At 44.1% G+C, this 15,311-nt stretch overlaps 1 protein-coding gene across 1 annotated transcript; it reads right to left on the bottom strand.

Moving 5' to 3' along the window:
• Positions 1-772: 772 nt before the first annotated feature.
• LOC125903820 (uncharacterized) lies at positions 773-9,699 on the bottom strand. The gene is made up of 4 exons (XM_049600973.1): positions 9,597-9,699; positions 9,300-9,507; positions 8,579-9,051; positions 773-951 (listed from the first exon to the last, which is right to left on the bottom strand). Exons 1-4 carry the CDS (start codon positions 9,697-9,699, stop codon positions 773-775), a joined length of 963 nt encoding a protein of 320 aa, XP_049456930.1.
• Positions 9,700-15,311: the final 5,612 nt, after the last annotated feature.

Raw genomic sequence — 15,311 nt, 5'->3', positions numbered from 1 at the left:
CTCATCAAAGACGTGACGCCCATGAGCTCCGTGGAGACAGACGGGTCCAAGAAATGAATTAAAGCGTGAGACTGCAGGTACGAGCTCCCAGGCAGGAAATACTTTTCTCAAACTGCTCTGCCGCAGCTTTACGACGAGATTATCAGGATACTTTTTAACTCGCAGCATTGTCAGATTATATATCGTGATAAATATCAATATCGATCATTACAGGGAAGATTATCATGATAATATTTTTTGCCATATCGCCCGGTCCTAGTGCACTGGTATGTCAAAGCGTCTGCGGTTAGTTCACTGTCTGTAATAAACACGGATGTGTTCAGGGACCTGGATACAGCCTTGACGGCTGAACCCAGTTTATTGTAATGAAAGCTGCTCAGCGGAGCACGACGCCAAAAAATGCTCAATATCCACCGTACGACATCACACAGATGATCAATGCTAATCACGCATCACTGGGTTCATAGAGCAGACGCACTAGACTTATGACAACAGCACTGGCTACTTCCTGTGCAGCGCTCTGTTAACTTGGAAGGGATGAAATGATTTAATCTTACGGCTCTTTCAGACTTTCAAAATGTTATCGGCCTGAATGCCTTGATCCTGAAAGTGGAACGAGTCATTTTGCAGCAGTTGTGACGCTCAAAAAACGTGTCTACTGACTTCCAGACGTCTCTGTCTCTGTAAGTCAATGGGATCAAGTGTTGTTGGGGTGAATGACATCACATGATGGACTCAGAAGTTGTAATTTCACTGCTACGAAAAATTGGCTTCAAAGCCGGACGTGCTTCCTGGAGACCTGGCTGAATCCAAACGTCCACACTTGCAGATTCACAGACTTTGCAAACGCGTTCCCTGGAAGTCTGGGAGTGCTGAGGGCTCCAAATCCCCAATTCAACCAGTCCACAGGACTACCCAAGAGGACTTCCTGCAGACCTCCAGAGAGTCCGCCTGGGGAGCAGACATCACTGGTTTAATTACCCACGATTCATTGTACTACAGATGTTACATCAGGTGCCTTCTGAATCGCATACTTTGGTCACATTACACACAACTGAAGTCTGTGAGGGCTCAGTCTGCAGGTCCAGAGGACGGACATTTGGATTCAGCCACAGACTGTATAAATACTGGACGTAACCATGGTGACGTCGCCCATTTGTTTAGGGATGTCTGAAACTCCCAGTTCTGCATTTCAGCTGCCGCCGTCTTGTTTTTTTGGAGCCAGAGGTGACCATATTTGGACAAGAGGGTGGAGTTCACCCTAAAGCTAGCTGCTAGCTTGGTTAATATGGTGCATACAGCTGTGGCTAATGCTAATGCTAATTGTTGCTAGTGAAAAACAGGTTTAAAGCATTTAAATAATATGTACTTACTGTTTTTTGTACACACGTTTACAGACCATAACTCCTGCTGGTTAAAATAACAAACCACCTTCTGACGGCTACAGTCTGCTTCAGTCCGAGTGCTGGTCGGATCGTCTGATAGTGTCAGAAATCTTCTTCTCAATTTATGTAGTTTTTCAATACCGACAAGCCAACAATCCCTCTGCGCTTGAATCCAACTGGAGACCTTTGTTGCATGTTCCCCGTCAGTCACTGTCCCCGTGTGTCTGATGGTACTTTAAAGTTAATTATAAGGAAACAGCGTTCACTTCTACATACTGTAACTGGACAATATATTGATATTACTTTGGTACGATGATATGAGACCAGTTATTGTCTCAGGTTTCTGATATGGTCATACTGCCAGTGTCGCCTTTTCCTGGTTTTAAAGGTGATGTCATGTTTTGCACTCATCAGACTGTTCTATTATTAAGGCGGAATTTATACTTCTGCGTTGAATCAATGCTGTAACCTACACCGTGGCCTGACGTGCACCTCCCCAGAAGTATAACGACACATCACAGTGCCGCAGACCTCCTGTCTGTCTCTGTGAGCTGACACCATTTCCCTCAGTGGAAACAAAGCTTTGATTTACTTTAATTTCACAGATAAGAAACAATAAATTGTGGAGACAATAAAGCCTCCACACACTGTGTGTGATTTATCCTGGCTGAAATATGAGCAGAGCAAATCTCTGCTAGCTGCTAGGCTCATTTATACAATGTAAAATGCCATAGGCTTGTGCTAATAATGTTGGCATGTTGTATTTGTTTGGAAAACATGTTTAGTATAAGACAGTTGTTTTGTCAGTGAACCTTGTGAGCTGTAATGGAGCCGAACTTTGTAATGTTACCTTTGTTACATGTTGCTGGCTTCATATGAGCAGAGGAAATCTCTGCTAGCCATTAGGCTAACTTATACAATGTAAAATGCCATAGGCTCGTGCTAATAACGTTAGCATGTTGTATTTGTGGGGAAAATGTGTCCAGATAAAGACAAGTGTTTGTCTGTGAATGCTGTGAGTTATAGTCAAGTTGATTTGTGTTTGAGACTGTCTCTATTAAGCCATGTTTAATGTGTGTTTACTGTGTGTTTAATGTGTGTTTAATGTGTTTAATGTGCGTTTAATGTGTGTTTAGTGTGGGTTTTTTTTACAGTGAATAAAGTTGTATTCAAATATTAAAAACAAAAGCACAGAGTTGTTGGAGAGAGACGAGGGCTGGGAGGCTTTTCACAATGAAATTCAGCAGGCTCAAGTTTCACATGATTTTAACAGACTTTCCAGGCTCACGGTGACGCTGGACTTGTTGTAGTAAAGTTTAGAGCTGTGTGTTATGATTATTTAATAATGCTGATGGATATTGTGAGGAGGGATGGGAATCGAGAACCACTTTACTTATTGTTTAAACATAAATGTTTTTATTTAGAACTCTTGACTTCAGAGTACCCACAAATTTTTACCCGAGAATTTTCAAAACTTTTATTATTTTTTTGTTGGCCCACATGTTAACTATCTTTCGTCGCTGCGGACCAGATGGGCGCATACGGGTAATCTGACAAAACATCAAGGCCACGCCCCTTTTTTCCTGTAGATTTTAAAGAGCTCTGACATGTGTTTGGATTCTAATTTTGACAAACTTTGTGTGCATGTTTTGGGATGTTTATGAACATATTTCAGACAAGACAAAATCATTTACATTCAAAACTTTCCCAAAACATTCTGTTGATTACAAACTATTTCCTGGAAGGATTTGAACCTTTTTCTGGAATTTCGTGACCATGGGAACCCTGCGACTTTCTTTCTTCTCTCTTATGTTTAATGTCGAGCACCAAAACACCCAAAGGTAAATTCCTCTGATGTGATAAACCTGATTCTGATCTTAAGTTTTGAATGTTCAGCTCATCTGAAGCTGACTGACGTCTTTAACACACACACAGCAGACAGACCTGAAACAGAGGTCGACTCAAACCGTCTTCTTCTGTGGTGCAAAATAAAATGACAAACTCTGAGCGTCTGTGAGGACCTTTAAAGGATTCAACAGACTGTTCAGGACTCTGCAGGGACGTCTACAGCTGAACAACAAGCATCACTCAGTCTGCAAGCTGTGTGTGTGTGTGTGTGTGTGTGTGTGTGTGTGTGTGTGTGTGTGTGTGCTGCAGTACCTCAGGAGGCGGAGTCACACAGACAACAGGAAGTCTGAGAGGAGAGAAGAAGTTCAGATCAGTTAAAGCAACATAAACTGCGTCTCAGTCATAAATCATACATACAGACAAACTGACAATGAACGAGTCCTGATGAGTGACTACAGTTGACTTAATTACATCCTGACAGACTTATTTAAACACACATTGTGTCCCAGGAGATCTGCGACAATGGAAGCTAAATAAATAAATACACAAACAAAACAAAGTGCATGTGTGAGTTCATGTCTGTGAAAACAGACTGATATTATGTGTGAGGATTTTATCCATCGTAACTTATTTACAGCCAGAAGAATGTTGGCATTGTGCGTTTCTACAAACTACAGAAACATCACAGTTCTGTGTTTCATACGAATCACATCAAAGTGACGAATTAGATCAGCTGACTTTGTCCTCAGGAGGTGGAGGGGACGGTGGATGGTGGGACACCTCAGAGAGATCACTGTCCAACACCAACAATCAACATTTAGTGAGTCACTGATGTGTTTCCAGCGGCTTTTAGGCCTGCAGGAGTGGATGTTTTGTAGCAACCAGTCACTGTGTTTCCTGCCAGAACAGCACCTTAAAAAACAATGTTTTTTTACCAACACATTGCTGCATTTCCTGCCAGGAAAAAAGCGGTTGTTTTTCGGCAACCCTCTGCAATGTTTCCAGCACCTTATCAGCCACCAAGGTTGAGTGTTTTATAGCGACCAGTTGCTGCATTTTCACTGGGGATAGTGCCAAAGCAACACTGCTGCCTTTCCTGCTGGGAGAGTACTATGAAAAGCGGTAGTTTTCAGGTGAGCCTTCACAGTGTTTCCAGCACCTTTTGAGCCTCCAAACATGGGTGTTTTATAGCAACCTGTCACTGCATTTCCACTGGGGATAGTGCCACAAAAAGTGGTTGGTTTTTTGGCGACCCTTGTGATGTTTCCAGCACCTTTTGTGCCACAAAATTTGGGTATTTTGTAGCAACCAGTCACTGTGTTTCCTGCCGGAACAGTGCCATGAAAGACAATTGTTTGTGACAGTGACATTGCTGTTTTTCTTTCTTGGATAGTGCCACAAATAGGGTTGTTTTTGGGTGACCCTTTGTGGTGTCTCCAGCGGCTTTTAAGCCACCAAACATGAGTGTTTTGTAGCAACCAGTCACTGCATTTCCACTGGGGATAATGCCACACATCGTATTGTTATCTTTTACCAAGACATTGCTGTTTTTCTTTCTTGGACAGTGCCACAAAGAGCAGTTGTTTTTTGGTGAGCCTTCAGGGCGATTCTGGCAGCTTTTAAGCCACCAAACATGGGTGTGTTGTAGCGACCAGTCTCTGTGCCACAAAAATACAACTGTTTTTCTACTGAGACATTGCTGCCTTTCCAGCAGGGACTGCACTCCACACCTATTTTAAGCGAAAACATGATCTTCCCTGACCAGAATCGTTAGTGTTTCTGTGCCTAAACATTAACTATACGTTAACCACGGCAGTGTTGAGATGTGAAGTTTCAACAAATCAGCTACAAAATAAAATACAAATGTAACGTATCTGTGGTTTAAAGAAACGCAAAATACAAACACTTCCTTCTGGTGATTGGGTCGTTAGTTTCTCTCCTCCTGTTCCAGACTTTGAAAATATATATTCATATAATTAAATCAGAATGTTTCTATTAAAGCTCAGTGCTCTCTTCTGATCAAATCTAAACCTGGAACATTATTGTAGAGCACTGGTTCCCAACCTGGAGGCCCCGACCCCCACTGGAGCTCACCAGGTCTTTATTTCAGCATTTCATTGTCTTAATTTTTGTGAGGAAAACTAAATGAAATTGTTCATTTTAAAGTTTAGATTAGCACTCCAGATATAAGCTTTGAAAAACTCTCCCTGGGTGAGGACGCAGTGAAGACATGAACACAATCTGTCACTCACTGTTAAACTAATCGTCAGTTATGTATTTTCCACATTTCTAAAATAAACAGTAACTCCTCCTCTGTTTGAGGTTTTGCCAGTTTACATGTTTTCAGCTCCGACATGTTTGGACTCCTCCATATTTATGTCCTGGAGATCCTCAGATCCACATTCTTATGATGAATCAGATATGTCAGCGCACTGTGTGTCTCTACAGCCTGATATCGTCCTCTGTCCTGCTGACACAAACACTCACTACAGCTCCAAATGTGGATTCAATCAATCAATTTCAATCAATTTTATTTATAAAGCCCAATATCACAAATCACAGTTTGCCTCACAGGGCTTTACAGCATACGACATCCCTCTGTCCTTATGACCCTCACAGCTGATCAGGAAAAACTCCCCAAAAAACCCTTTAACGGGGAAAAAAACGGTTCATCCGCTGCTGAAAATAGTCCCCAGCACAGTCACTATTTCCTCCTGTTAGTCTGATTAAAAAGAAACTGCAGTGAAATTACTTATGAAACTTTATATTTAGTCCCTCCAAGTTGTTGCGATCGCAACAGTTGATCCCTGTCATTTCTACACGACCTTGTAATTTCGTCAAATCACTGCAACTTAACCACAAATGTGACCATTTAAAGTGCTAAAATCTGGTTTCATTGTAGAGCTGTGTGCGGCGTGTCAATTCTCTCTGTGTTTATCAGTAGGGCAGGTGAGAGGTGTTGCTGTTCGCTTCCTGTGAGACTGTAAAGCCAAACCCTGTTCTTTTGTCCTGAGCGTAACCACTCAGTTCACGGTGTTGTACCAACATAGCGCTTTTATTTTGAAAGAGACTGTATCAAACTGTACATTTCCTGTGAAAACAGAAGTGTATTTTGAAAACAGACAATGCATGTAACAGGCTGAAGTTGACACAGCGTCCCAGAACGTCAACAACCAACACACCCAGGGTACCTTGGACGTCATATGTGGACATGGAAAGTCCATGACCAAACGTGGACATGTGACGAGGTCACAGTGAGGATGATGATGCAGAGTCACACACACATTGACAGGGCTAACTGTTAGCATCAACCAGCTAACATTACCCAACATTTGTTGATGGGTTTAATGTAGGGCCCCCCCCATAGCCGACCAAACATCAGTCGACCAGAAAGGTCATTAGGTGGCAAGATTTCATTGGTCGCTCAGTCACAGAAAAAACAAACACAAACATGAAACTCTATCAGGAGCTGCACCTCGTCACAATAAATCCAAACCTATATGACTGGAGCGTGTGTGACTTTACTTTGAAAGGACAGACACAGGAAGTGTCCACGCTCAGCAGTCAGACAGCAGTCAGGTTAATCTCCAGGGCTGGTACCTGCGGTTATTCCACAGGCTAGTTAATAACATGTCGGGCAGGAAATCCAAAGTGTGGGATCATTTTGAGAAGGTGAAGGACGAACCCAAGGTGATATGTAAACTCATCTTCATTGGTCGACCACAAACATGACGCATCATGTGAAACATGGAAGTAGCTACATGCCCATTAGCCCACAGCGTCATTAACAGGCGGCTCGCTCAGTGTGTGACGTGCACTTGGAGATAAAATATAGGCCTATATTAATGAAGGTTCATTAGTACGGTTTGTGTTTCTCTGTAATGTAGCACAGTGTTAACAATGTTACTGATACTATTCTTTCTCACACCTTCAACTCAAACCACCAAAATATATCATTTCATCATTACAGCAATATCAGAAACATGCAGGAGACTAGTCCACTGATGGACCCTGATGAGGACTGATGGTCCACTGATGGACCCTGATGAGGACTGCTGGTCCACTGATGGACCCTGATGAGGACTGTTGGTCCACTGATGGACCCTGATGAGGACTGCTGGTCCACTGATGGACCCTGATGAGGGCTGCTGGTCCACTGATGGACCCTGATGAGGACTGATGGTCCACTGATGGACCCTGATGAGGACTGATGGTCCACTGATGGACCCTGATGAGGGCTGCTGGTCCACTGATGGACCCTGATGAGGGCTGCTGGTCCACTGATGGACCCTGATGAGGACTGATGGTCCACTGATGGACCCTGATGGACCCTGATGAGGACTGCTGGTCCACTGATGGACCCTGATGAGGACTGCTGGTCCACTGATGGACCCTGATGAGGACTGTTGGTCCACTGATGGACCCTGATGAGGGCTGCTGGTCCACTGATGGACCCTGATGACGACCGCTGGTCCACTGATGGACCCTGATGAGGACTGTTGGTCCACTGATGGACCCTGATGAGGACTGCTGGTCCACTGATGGACCCTGATGAGGACTGTTGGTCCACTGATGGACCCTGATGAGGACCGTTGGTCCACTGATGGACCCTGATGACGACCGCTGGTCCACTGATGGACCCTGATGACGACCGCTGGTCCACCGATGGACCCCGATGAGGGCTGCTGGTCCACCGATGGACCCCGATGAGGACTGTTGGTCCACCGATGGACCCTGATGAGGACTGTTGGTCCACTGATGGACCCTGATGAGGACTGTTGGTCCACTGATGGACCCTGATGAGGACTGTTGGTCCACTGATGGACCCTGATGAGGACTGTTGGTCCACCGATGGACCCCGATGAGGACTGTTGGTCCACCGATGGACCCTGATGAGGACTGCTGGTCCACTGATGGACCCTGATGAGGACTGCTGGTCCACTGATGGACCCTGATGAGGACTGATGGTCCACCGATGGACCCTGATGAGGACTGATGGTCCACCGATGGACCCTGATGAGGGCTGCTGGTCCACCGATGGACCCTGATGAGGACTGATGGTCCACCGATGGACCCTGATGAGGACTGCTGGTCCACCGATGGACCCTGATGAGGACTGCTGGTCCACCGATGGACCCTGATGAGGACTGATGGTCCACCGATGGACCCTGATGAGGACTGCTGGTCCACTGATGGACCCTGATGAGGACTGTTGGTCCACTGATGGACCCTGATGAGGACTGATGGTCCACTGATGGACCTTGATGAGGGCTGCTGGTCCACCGATGGACCTTGATGAGGGCTGCTGGTCCACCGATGGACCCTGATGATGACTGCTGGTCCACTGATGGACCCTGATGAGGACTGTTGGTCCACTGATGGACCCTGATGAGGACTGATGGTCCACTGATGGACCCTGATGAGGACTGATGGTCCACTGATGGACCCTGATGAGGACTGTTGGTCCACTGATGGACCCTGATGAGGACTGATGGTCCACTGATGGACCCTGATGAGGACTGCTGGTCCACCGATGGACCCTGATGAGGACTGCTGGTCCACTGATGGACCCTGATGAGGACTGTTGGTCCACTGATGGACCCTGATGAGGACTGATGGTCCACTGATGGACCCTGATGAGGACTGTTGGTCCACTGATGGACCCTGATGAGGACTGTTGGTCCACTGATGGACCCTGATGAGGACTGATGGTCCACCGATGGACCCTGATGAGGACTGCTGGTCCACTGATGGACCCTGATGAGGACTGTTGGTCCACTGATGGACCCTGATGAGGACTGATGGTCCACCGATGGACCTTGATGAGGGCTGCTGGTCCACCGATGGACCTTGATGAGGGCTGATGGTCCACCGATGGATCCTGATGATGACTGCTGGTCCACCGATGGACCCTGATGAGGACTGTTGGTCCACTGATGGACCCTGATGAGGACTGATGGTCCACTGATGGACCCTGATGAGGACTGATGGTCCACTGATGGACCCTGATGAGGACTGTTGGTCCACTGATGGACCCTGATGAGGACTGATGGTCCACTGATGGACCCTGATGAGGACTGCTGGTCCACTGATGGACCCTGATGAGGACTGCTGGTCCACTGATGGACCCTGATGAGGACTGCTGGTCCACTGATGGACCCTGATGAGGACTGTTGGTCCACTGATGGACCCTGATGAGGACTGCTGGTCCACTGATGGACCCTGATGAGGACTGTTGGTCCACTGATGGACCCTGATGAGGACTGTTGGTCCACTAGGATTTATTTAACATCAAAGTCTTGGGACAGTTTAATGGCTCGATGTCGGATGTTAGCCGCTGTTGCTGTGTTAGCTCGTGCTAACCAGGCAGAGAGAGCAGCTCACGGGGACGGACCTTCAGCGCTGCTTCCAACGGCAGCAACAGCTGATCAGCAACAATCAGCTGTTGGCAATTATAGACTATCATCCTGAGGGAAACACTGTATGCTCATGATAATAAACTCTGAACAGCGCAACTATTTTTGCCATTTTCACTTGCTCCTATAAACCCATAAACATCACGACATGCATCATAAATTTTTAGAAAAGCTGCCGTAGAATCAGATTTCAGCAACGATGCCAACAAACAGTCTGGTAACTCCTGGAGGGACTGTGACACAGACGGTTTTAACGACGGGGCTGTGTTACAGAACAACACCGTCCTTTAACCAGTCAGTGTTTCATTCTTTGCTATTTTCATTATTTCTCATGCAACAAACGTCCCGTTACTGAGCCGTTAAACATTTATAACATTACTGAAACGTAACATCTGTCAGTGAGGATGTTTACTCTGCTCTGCAGTAAACAACAACAACAACAACAACAACAACAACATGTGAAGCTCTCAGTGTTTAACGATGTTTATTATTTTGTCTAAACTACATTTTCATACCTGCAGGAACAAACCATCAGAGACGTGTCGCCACAGAAACACTTAGAACCAGCATCACTAAATTCATGACACTTTGATGCTTTATTATTTATTTTAATCATTTTAAGTGAAAATCTCAAACATTTACTGGTTATAGTTCACATTTTAAATTGACCCGGCAGTTATTGTCTGGATTAATTTATAAAACGTCAGAAAACAGTGAAACATGTCGTCTCTGTGTCCTCAAATGTTTGTTCTGTTCAGTGCAAAGATATTTATTTAAAATGACATAAAGCATGTTTAGATGTTTGGAGCTCTTCACGCGATTAATCACTGAAATTACTCATTGAAACTGTTGCCAATCAATTAAAGCACAAGTGATAAATCAAAAGAAAAGAGCACATTTAGGACACTGCTTTAATTTCATAACCTTTGTTCATCTGTGACATTTTAAAGACCAGCTGATAAAATATGGAGTGAAAGAAAATGATGTGTAGGTTCATTAATTCAGCCCTTTTGTCTTCTGACATGTTATATATCACCACAGACACATTTCTAAGCACTTTAAATCTAAATGCATTCATATGTATTTGTGTCTTTTATTTCTAACTCCTTTTATTCCAACACTCAGCAGCGATGCTTCAAACACTGAGTCATGACCCCCGATCCCGATCCTGTTCCTGTTCCTGATCCTGATCCTGACTGATGAGGCTCAGTTTATGAATTATCTTTGCAGTTTGATCCATGAAACAAAAATGCAAACATATAACATGCTCATGTGCAGTCTATCTGAGAGAAACGAGGCGGGTTTGTTGCACAAAAAGACACGTTTTTGCTGCTTTTACGAGCTCCGACACCCGCTGCTCTCTGGAGCTGCGAGCACGCCTGAACTCCTTTCAGAAATGTGTCGGTTTAACGCTGCTCTGGGTGTTTCTCCACCGTAACCTCGGTCTCATGTGTCAGTCAAAATCTTTTATGAATGTCATGGCAATACTTTTCAGTACGGCGTGCATATAATCAGCCAACGAGCGCTGCCTTCGCTGAAATGTCGACTTTCCGACAGACTCGCATCGCTGCTGGCCACCGCTCAGCAGGGTGGACCGTGATTTTGAAAAGACAGCAATTAGCGGACAGTGGGTTGTAAAAGTGGACATTTTACCAAAAGAGACCGCAGTTTGCTGGTGTCATATGTGCGCCGATATAACGAGAGGGTGTAAGTCAACCAGGAAACATGTTCATTTATAATAACACGTTTATAGATTTTAGCTAATTTTTAAAAATGTTTTAAATTAGATGTTTTTCAAAGGAGTTTGGCACTCACCTTCCAGGGAGAGGGTGATGTCGCGGGGTTTGGAGCTTTCTAGCGACCCGTCAAACACCACAGCAGCACCGACGTGGACTCTGAGTCACCTGGTGGGTCCATTGAACGTTAACGGTGTCGGTAACGGGCGAACCGACGGCCACACAGCGGGCAGATGTTACGGTTAACTGACCGGAGAGTAACGGCTAGCTAAGTTAAGATTCATGGCGGCGGCGGTGAAAGTGCAGCCGGAGGTGAACCGTCCGCCGTGTTCGGTGCTCACTCCGGTTCCTCTTCTTCTTCTTGTTTCTCTTCTGCTGCTTCTTTTCTCTGTTTTTCAGGCGGCTGCTTGACATTAGTTTACGTTCTCCACGGTGACTTCGACTTCCGCATCGTTGAGGTGACGTCACGGCGACGTAAGGAGACGTCAGACTGGACCCGCCAGAAGAAAAAAGATTTCATTAATAAAGTCGTAAAATTAAAACTTAATCAACAAAATATAACCACTCTTTACTTGTTGTTATGTCATGTAGTAATGAGGAAAACAAGAATAATTATTAAATTATTTTAAATTTAATGAAATGAAATGAAATGAAATTAAATTAAATTAAATTAAAACAAGAAAAACATCTTTATTCATTTGCAGAATTTTAAATGAATCAATAAAAGCATTAAAGTTATTCACCTCCTGTTTTGATTAATATGTGAAAAATATTTCATTTCTACGTGTCTATTACTGAAGCCGTTAAAATAAAAATTTACTCATGAAATTTTACGTCTTTTTTCATGTTTTTTTTTTATTTTTTTCTTGATATTTTTTATTCTCAATATTTTGGGTCATCTGTCTGCACGGAGAAAAAAAAAAAAGAAATCACTATTTGCACATAAAATATTAACTTCCTGTTTAGATTTTTATGTAAAAAAAAAAAAAAAAAAAAAGAAAGAAAAAAGAAGAAAATAATATTAAATTGATAAGATTTGATTTTCATGTGTTTATTAATAATGTTGTTAAAATTAAAGTTTTATTTTTGAAATATTACAACTTTTTTCTTGTTTTATTCTTTAAAAAAAATAAAGTTTTAATTTCATAAAAATGTCATAATATTTTTCCAGAACGAAGTCGTCTAGCCACTCTAGAAACACTAAATCAACCCTGAGTTAAGATTATTTCGTCATTAAATTATGATTTAATCTTGAATTATTTTTAATTTATCTCGTCAAATCAAAACTTTCTCCTTATAACATTACAACATTTTCTCTGGTTGAAAGTTCCAGTGAAACATTAGCCCCTTTTACACTGCCAGACTTTCAGCGAATGTTGGGCCGTTTTGCCGCCAAACTGCGAGCGTTTAGACACACAGAGCCGGATTGGCGAGTTGATCCAAGGTGCCCAGTTTTCCGCCTCGTAGAGTAGACATCAGCCCTTTTTAAACAGGAGTTGTGCAAATTTGCAGGAAAGCCCAATCAGTGTTTTTTCAGCATTGGCAGTATAAAAACAAAATCGGGGAGTGCAGCAAAATGCCGCCTACCTACTTTTGTTTATACAGAATGTGCCTTTTTCGGGGCAATGGGGGGCGTGAGCAAGTAACAAAACGTGTAGCTCAGCGTGTGACGTAAAGAGTGACGTGGGAGGGAAGCCGCGGCTGGTCAGTCCTTCGGTGATTCTCTCGTAAGTCGGCCCGTCCTTCACCGTCCCCGTCATCTGACGGTTAATGGCCTCTTCGTTTGCGAGGACAAGGAGGGCGCGCAATTCCTTGTCTCCCCAGTTGCTCATCTTTACAGTGTCTGTCAGGTTTGTGTTTCCCTCTTGCTACTAGCTGCTCGCTAATTCCTGCTATCAGCTGTTTCCTGTTTATCCACCGCCAGTGGCTCGCACGTGCAGCGTCATCAACAGCTCCTCCCACAAGTCTTCAACAGCTCCTCCCACAAGTCATCAACAGCTCCTCCCACAAGTCATCAACAGCTCCTCCCTCAAGTCATCAACAGCTCCTCCCACAAGTCATCAACAGCCCCTCCCACAAGTCATCAACAGCCCCCCCCCACAAGTCATCAACAGCCCCCCCCACAAGTCATCAACAGCCCCTCCCACAAGTCATCAACAGCTCCTCCCACAAGTCATCAACAGCTCCTCCCACAAGTCATCAACAGCTCCTCCCACAAGTCATCAACAGCTCCTCCAACAAGTCATCAACAGCTCCTCCCACAAGTCATCAACAGCTCCTCCAACAAGTCATCAACAGCTCCTCCAACAAGTCATCAACAGCCCCTCCCACAAGTCATCAACAGCTCCTCCCACAAGTCATCAACAGCCCCTCCCACAAGTCATCAACAGCTCCTCCCACAAGTCATCAACAGCTCCTCCCACAAGTCATCAACAGCCCCTCCCGTTGCAGAAGGCCGCCTCGGTCTGTTTAAACTAAAAAGGTTCCACCAATATGTCTACCCTCCCGATGCCGCGGCTTCCCTCCCACGTCACTGTTTACGTCACACGCTGAGCTACACGTTTTGTTACTTGCTCACGCCCCCCATTGCCCCGAAAAAGGCACATTCTGTATAAACAAAAGTAGGTAGGCGGCATTTTGCTGCACTCCCCGATTTTGTTTTTATACTGCCAATGCTGAAAAAACACTGATTGGGCTTTCCTGCAGATTTAATTCCTATCTAAAAGGGGCTTTTGTTAGTTATGTTGTAAATATATTTGTTTTGTAAATCTGTAAATGTGTTTCTAAAATATTCATATTTCCACATTAAATGACTGTAAACGTTTTTCTTCTAAAGATGCAGCTTTATCTCTGAATTTCTTCTTATAAAATTCTGACTCTTCTCAGTTTTATGACTTGTTTCTTAATATTACGTATTTATTCTCTTATGATTTCTTTCTTCTTCTTTTTTCACTTCATCGTCTAAATGTCACATTTTATTTCCCTCACAGCGTTCTGTTCAATAACGTATGCTGCTGGATGTGTTTAGGTCGAAACACTGCTGGTAACGACATAATATACAGAGAGCCCGTATAGGGTTGGTAGGCGGGGCGGTGGATGGGTCCAGCAAACTCTGGACTTTCACCCAGGAGCCGAGTGTTCACTTCCTGAATGTTAAACCAAGATGCTTTTTTTCTAAACGTAACCACGTGCTTTTGTTGATGTCACGGTGTTGGTAGAGTGACCTGGAACATCAGCAGCAGACACAGGAGGGTGCGTAACACGTCATATGTGATCGTAAAAGATGGCTGACAAAATGATGACATAAGTATGTGTGTGGGGCTTTTGATGTGTAAAGTCGTCACTCTATCATGTGACAGGGCGCTCTGGTGGCGACGCTGCGGGACGGCCAGTGACAGAGTTTTAAATGTGTTAATAACTGAGCTGAGATATATCAGTCACAAAATGGTAGATACAACACATCATCCCACCGCGTACGATGTGACGGACCATGAAACACTTTGTCTCCTATTTCTCCATCAAAACTTTAAACAATAATGATGATTGATTATTTCAAAGGGTTATGGATGCAGATGATTTGGAAAGTTTTATATCTGCAGAAAAATTTGAGATTAAACGTCTTTAGGTGTAAAATAATGACATTTTGAAGAATTCAGTTCTGTTTTGCGATTAATTCTGATTTTACCAGCTGATTTCTTTGGTATTAAACCTGTGGAGTGTGTTATGGCTGCTGTTCATGATTGTGACCAGCAGGGGGCGTCAGCACTCAACACAACCACAGATTAAAGGCGACACAGTTTCTTCTTCACTGCATCGCTGAGGGTTTCTGCACAGCAAATAAATCTGCAGGAGAACTTTTTAAATGCTTTTTTTATTTGTAGTGAGAAGTTTCCAGGTGAGAGGAGGCGGAGAGCAGACAGGTGGAG

This window comes from Epinephelus fuscoguttatus, linkage group LG16 (genome assembly GCF_011397635.1).
Source record: "Epinephelus fuscoguttatus linkage group LG16, E.fuscoguttatus.final_Chr_v1".
Taxonomy (NCBI): Eukaryota; Metazoa; Chordata; class Actinopteri; order Perciformes; family Serranidae; genus Epinephelus; species Epinephelus fuscoguttatus.
The sequence above is the reverse complement of the archived record's forward strand: the minus strand, read 5'-3'. Positions and strand labels throughout refer to the sequence as shown.